This window comes from Equus quagga, chromosome 3 (genome assembly GCF_021613505.1).
Source record: "Equus quagga isolate Etosha38 chromosome 3, UCLA_HA_Equagga_1.0, whole genome shotgun sequence".
NCBI lineage: Eukaryota > Metazoa > Chordata > Mammalia > Perissodactyla > Equidae > Equus > Equus quagga.
In genome coordinates, this window is record NC_060269.1 from 69738673 (window position 1) to 69744672 (window position 6000).

Below are 6000 nucleotides of genomic sequence, written 5' to 3' on the forward strand. Positions count from 1 at the left end.
TTGGACAGAGGCACAGAATGTTGGCTCTGGAAGGACCTTAAGGGCTTTTGCACAGGGCATGGGACCTACCAGAAAGGACGCCCACCTTGTTGGAGCTCTGGGCCGGAGTCCTGGCTCCGCTGCTCAGGGGCTCTGTGATCTTGGGCAAGTTACTTAGTTTCTCTGAGGCTCGGTTTCCTCCTCTGTAAATGGGGTAATATTAACTACTGCTTGTCAGGTCTCACAGAGCTCAGATCTTAGAGTTTTTGTTGAGGATTAAGTGATAAAAGATGGATGTAAGTACCTTTTCTCAAATCATTTTTTATTGTGATAAATTATGCTTAACGTAAAATTTACCATTTTAACCATTAAGTGTACAGTTCAGTGGCATTAAGGACATTCACATTATTGTGTGTCTGTCGCTACCCTCCATCTCTAGAACTTTTTATCTTGCCAAACTGTGAAAATACCTTTTAAACTATAAACGGAGAGCACTTTTTATTCATTTGATAAATAAGGAAACTGAGTTTCCCAGAAGCAAGGAGTCCCCTCAGGCCCCCAGTGAGTTAGGGCACAGCTGGGTGAGAACCCTGGCCCCCTGCCAGTTCGTGTGGCCCTCCTCTTATTCCGTCTCCCGCACCTCACTACCTCTGGGGCTGCAGGGGTCCAGGACACACAAGGCACTGGTGGGGTTGAACCCCTCTGCAGAGCCTCTTCCCTCTCCCAAACCCCATCCCCAGGACCGTGAGGCCTCCAGGCAACCCGGAATTTGTCCTGTGCTGGGATCTACGCAGCTGCCTGCTTTGAGGGCGTTCTTCTCAGGCTTTCCCGGTCCCTCGTTCTCTACCTGCTCCTTCTCAAATGAGGAGTTCCAGTGGAGGAGTAGGGGAGCTCAATTTGGGGTGACCTTTGGGATGGCTTTGTGAGGTACCTCATGGTGTGGGCAGAGCGGGGCAGGGAGTCACGGCTGGGTTCTGGTCCTTCCTGTCACTACCATAGTGTTCATACCGAGCACATACTTGTAGAGTTCCTGCTGTGTGCCCATCACTGGGAAAACACCAGTGAACAGACCTTATTACTCACGGCTTGCAGTGCTGTGAGACACAGATGATAGGATGCGTGAGGACCCCAAGGTAAAGGGCGCTCGCCTATAGGAGGCAATGACGAGAGGAGAGGTGGTGGCCCCAGCCCAGGCCGATGGTGACAGCCCATGGCCACGGTGCTAGGTCAGGAGGAAGAGGAATGGGAATTGCCATGCAGGTTAGACATGGGTGCCGTGGGCTCCATGAGATGCCACATCCAGGGCCGGGGGCTGGGGACAGACCGATCAGACGGCACCTGCCTTCAGATGGCTCGTGTTGGGTGGGCAGCACAGGGCCGTTCACACGTAGTTATGAATCAGTGTCGCTGGTGCCAACAGAGAGGCTACGTCACCAGGGGAAGCAAAGGCTGATTCTGCCCGTGGGGTCGGGCAAGCTGGTGGAGATTTCGCTCTGACTTGATGCAGAAGAGGCTGGTCGAGAATGTCCATGGAAGTCTCAGCTGAGGGGGACACTCGTACCTCCCTGGGGGCTGGCTCCTGTGACCCTCAGACGATCCTGTCAGGTGGCTGGAGTGGCATTGTTGTACCCATTCTGCAGGTGGGAAGAGTGATGTGTTGAAGGACATGGGCAAGGTCACCCAGGAATGGAGCTGAGCAGAGAGTGGAGCCCAACTTTCCTGGCTTGGTCCCAGGCATCCTCAGCAATCCCACCCCAGGTTCTCTGTGTTCCTCTCACTGAGAGATCCACTCAGAGCGGGCTGTGCCTAAACTGTGTGCCTGGCTCTCTGCAAGTCCTGTCCCCAAGGAGCTCCCAGCCTGAAGGCCCCCAAGGCTTGGTTCCCCTGTGTTCCTCCTCTCTGCCTTCTTGCCTCCCTTCATCCTGGGAAGCTGTGGGGAGCAGCGCCTGTGCCGCAGAGGAGGCGGGAGGGCAGCCAGACTGAACTGTTCTCTCCCCACACCAGGTCCCGGCTGGCGGACTTCCATGCCAATTGTCGCGCCTCCTACCAGACGCTTACCAGCTGCCCTGCTGACAATTACCAGGCGTGTCTGGGCTCCTATGCAGGCATGATCGGTAAGCTGCCCCCTGCGCCTGGGCTCACAGTGGCTCCTGGCTGCCCCAAGCTTAGTGGGCAGGGGCTGAGGCCCAGCTCAGGCCAGTAGGTGGACAGCCTGAGCTGGCCCTTCTCTGTGGCAGTTTCAGACAGAGCTGTGATGGAAACCAGAGACACCAGCTCTTTATCACGGGGAGAGGAGGGCCCCAGGGGCCTTAGAAGGCTTTCAGAATAAGAAGAGAATGTAACGTTTATTGCACGGTTCTGATATTCCAGGTACTGCACTGAGAGTTTACAGGGACTGTCTTATCTGATTCTCACCACAGCGCTTACTAGGGAGGCGTTGGTATCTCCATTTTGCAGATGGGGAAACTGAGGCTTAGAGAAGTTGAGTAAGTTGCACAGGTTCACCTGGCTTGTAAATGTTGGCACTGAGTTGGAAACCCAGGATGTGAACCTCAGTCCCCCTGACTCTGGAACACATGCTCTGCTTGGTGGCAAAGGAGAAAGCAAGAGCCCTTGCTCGGTGGCGCACGGTGGGGAGCTCCTGGGTGTCTCCTCTGCCCCGATCTGTCCTCTGTGCCCGTGCCCCTCTGCCCCCGCTGACCCCGTGGTCGCTGGGATGGTAGCATTCAGAGTTGGGGTTATGATTGGGATGTATGTGTGTTCAGTGGCAGGTGGGAGGGAGGGATGGCCTCAAGCCTTGCCTCTGTTGTGTCTGGGTCTGGTCGCCCAGAGAGAAGGCCTGACTGCTCCTCTCACTTTGCCTTCCTTCTGCCCTGCCCAGGGTTTGATATGACGCCCAACTACGTGGACGCCAGCCCCACGGGCATCGTGGTGTCCCCTTGGTGCAGCTGTCGTGGGAGCGGGAACATGGAGGAGGAGTGTGAGAAGTTCCTCAGGGACTTCACCGAGAACCCGTGCCTCCGTAAGTCCCCGTCCTCAGGAGCCCCTCACGCCCCTCCTGTCCCAGAGGGGCCCTGGAGGCCTGCCCTAGCCACTCCCTGCTTCCTCCCATGCAAGGGCCAGTGATCTCCACGAGGTGTCTCCTGCACGGTGTTGCCTACGGAGACCTTGGGTTTTGTGCTCTTGGAAATTCACACCAGAGCTGTCGGTAGGCCAACCTCAGTTTACCAGGGGAGGCCTGAACCTATGTCAAGTCAAGACCGAAGGCTTCTGGTCTGTTCCAGCTTCCTTCAGGGACAGCCCTGTGGTGAGGATCTCAGCCGTCTGTCACTTCTCCCTTTAAGGGTCTAGCTCCCCTGGGAATCGGTGACTTTCTTTTCAGGTCATCACACTCCTAATCCAAAGGCTAGGGAGAGGGGAGCCACAGCTCTGTCTGCCTTGACCTTTCCAGTCTGACACTCTTGCTCCCCACACCCTCCTTAAGATCTCTGCCCCTCTCCTTCCCTCCTTTCTTCCTCCTGTCCGTCTGTCCATCCTCCCTTTCTGTGCAGCACCGGGGACTCAGAGGCACAAGTTACGGTGCCTGTCACTGAGCAGCGTGCAGTCTGATGGTGGTGCGCCCTCAGTGGGTCACTGTGGTCACAGCCGGGGCTGAACGGTGCGAGGGTAGAGGTCTGCACAGGGTGCTTCAGGAGCCCAGTGGGGGGATGCCCATGTCAGAGGGCCTGACGGTGGCTCAGAGGCTGACCCATTGAGGGCTAGCTGAAGAGGCAGGGAGAGCGTGTTGCCTGGGCAGAGGGCGTTGCGGGAAGTGCAGGCTCCTCAGCCTTGCTCCGGCGGTGACTGGAGCTGTCTGGACAGGTTGAGGAGGCCTCCTCATGAAGGGCCTCCCAGACCTGAAGGCATTGGGATCTTAGGGTCCTGTAGATGGCGGAGGTGGTGGTGCAGGCCACCGAAGGGGTGTCAGGAGGTGGTGTTGTGGTCAGACCTGCATTTCAGAAGGCTCATTCTCTGGGTCTGGTGTGGAGGGGGTGGGGTAGGGCTGTGGTTCTGATAGGTGACCAACACAGACTCCGCTTGGAGAGTGTAGTTGCAGCGCACGGGAGCGGACAGTGTGACTGTGAGCCAGAGCAGTGGCAGGGAGGGTGGGAGGAGAGGTCTTTAGGAGGTAGGCTCAGTGGGTGGTTAGGGAGGCATCCTGGGGACTTGGTGGGGAGAGATGACACCTTCAGTGACACAGTGGGAAGGAGTGATGCCGGTTCAGGTGCGGACGTGATGACTTTGACCTTCCCTGGGACTTGGAGGTGGATGTTTCTGCAGGCACTGGGTCACAGGGTCAAGTCTTGGGGACAGAGTTTTGTCTACGAGGTCCTCAGTGAATTAGTGCTGATGGTATGGGAGTGGGTGAGGCCAGCTGGAGAGGAGGGCTGAGTCTGGGGCTCTTGGAATGCCAGTGGCGAGACCCTGGAACCATCTGAGGTGGCAGAGCAGCCAGGAGAACCTGTGCCTAGGGGGCTGGGTTGGGGCACTTCTGGGGGGAGTGTTCCGCAGACTGAGTGACACAGAGAAGAGGGCACTAGCTCGCCACCCTGGGCGTGGCCTGCCCCTCCTTCCAGGCTCCCACCCTCCCACTTCTTCCCATCCTCTTCTACATTCCTTGTTGCATCCATTTCTTTCTACTCTGGTTTCTCTGTCTTTTTCAACCTCTTTCTTGCTACTTTCTTCTCTGCTTGTGAGACCTTAGTAGGGATCTGAAAGGAGCTTCAGCAGAGCTAAGTTTGGACAAGCTACACTCTGTCCCCAGCTCTGGGCTATTCCAGGAAGCTAGCGGTTGGGGTGGTGAAGGGCAGGAGTGATGGAGGTGGCCTCTGATTGCCTGCATCTGCCTGCTCTCTCCCCCACAGGGAATGCCATCCAGGCCTTTGGCAACGGCACAGACGTGAACCTGTCCCCGAAGAACCCCTCATTCCAAGCCACACAGGCCCCTAGGGTAGAGAAAACACCTTCTTTGCCAGATGATCTCAGTGATAGCACCAGTCTGGGGACCAGCATCATCACCACATGCACATCTATCCAGGTGAGCTCTGCAGCTGGGGAAGGGAGCCGGGGGCAGGCTGAGGGCCTGGAGAGGCACCATGCTGTCGAGGGTGGGTGTGGGGAATTAGCAGACTGGGGGCCAGGGATGGGCGCACGAGTTCCTCCCAGTGGATTGGGACCCAAGAAGCAGGGAAGAACTGATGGGGGCTTGTTTTTCATGGATCCGTTCACCAGGCATTCACTTTACAAGTGTTAAACACCTGTTCTGTCACAGGATTGTATTAGATACCATGGCGGGGGGCAGAGAAATGTCATGGTTACCATTTATTAGCCATCTAATAGTTACCAGGTGCTGTGCTAGTAGACTCTCTACCTATTTGACTGAATTCTCACACAGTGAGGTGTTGGTATTTTCGTTTTACACACAGGAAACTGACCCAGAGGGTAGGCGACATGCCGAAGGTCACACAGCTGGTTAGTGGTGGAATAAGATTTCAAACCTACATCTGACTCCAAACCCATGATGTGCATTTGTTTGTTCACCTATCTGTCTGTCCATCCATCCATCCATCCATCCAACCTGTGTTATGTACCCGTTGTGTGCAGGTCTTATGTGAGATGCTGGGGAGACATTGATGAATGAGGCCAATGCAGACCTGGGGTTTGTGGTCCTTATGGTCTTGTCAGGGTCAAACAATTCAGCAAGTATCGGACATGGACTGTGGTCAGTGCCACAATAGGGGACACAAGTGGATGGCACTGTGTGGGACACATAGGGCTCCCCGCTCAGGCTTTCTCTCTGCTGAGCAGCCCTCAGGCCATCACGCCATTTGCTACAGTAGATTCTTTGCTGAGGAGGTTGGTTCTAGTGAGACCACTCTCTCCCCTCCCTCCCTCCCCTCTCCCCTCCCTCCCTCCCTCCCCTCTCCCCTCTCTCCCCTCCCTCCCTCCCTCCCCTCTCCCCCCTCCCCTCTCCCCTCTCTC

At 56.2% G+C, this 6000-nt stretch overlaps 1 protein-coding gene across 1 annotated transcript in view; it reads left to right on the forward strand.

The window, feature by feature from the left end:
• The window catches only part of GFRA2 (GDNF family receptor alpha 2), a 79381-nt gene that overhangs the window by 65452 nt on the left and 7929 nt on the right, over positions 1-6000 (forward strand). Inside the window, exons 5-7 of the mRNA XM_046656769.1 lie at positions 1984-2093; positions 2861-3001; positions 4884-5056. Coding sequence (XP_046512725.1) covers positions 1984-2093; positions 2861-3001; positions 4884-5056 — 424 coding nt within the window. The remainder of the gene's footprint in view (positions 1-1983; positions 2094-2860; positions 3002-4883; positions 5057-6000) is intronic.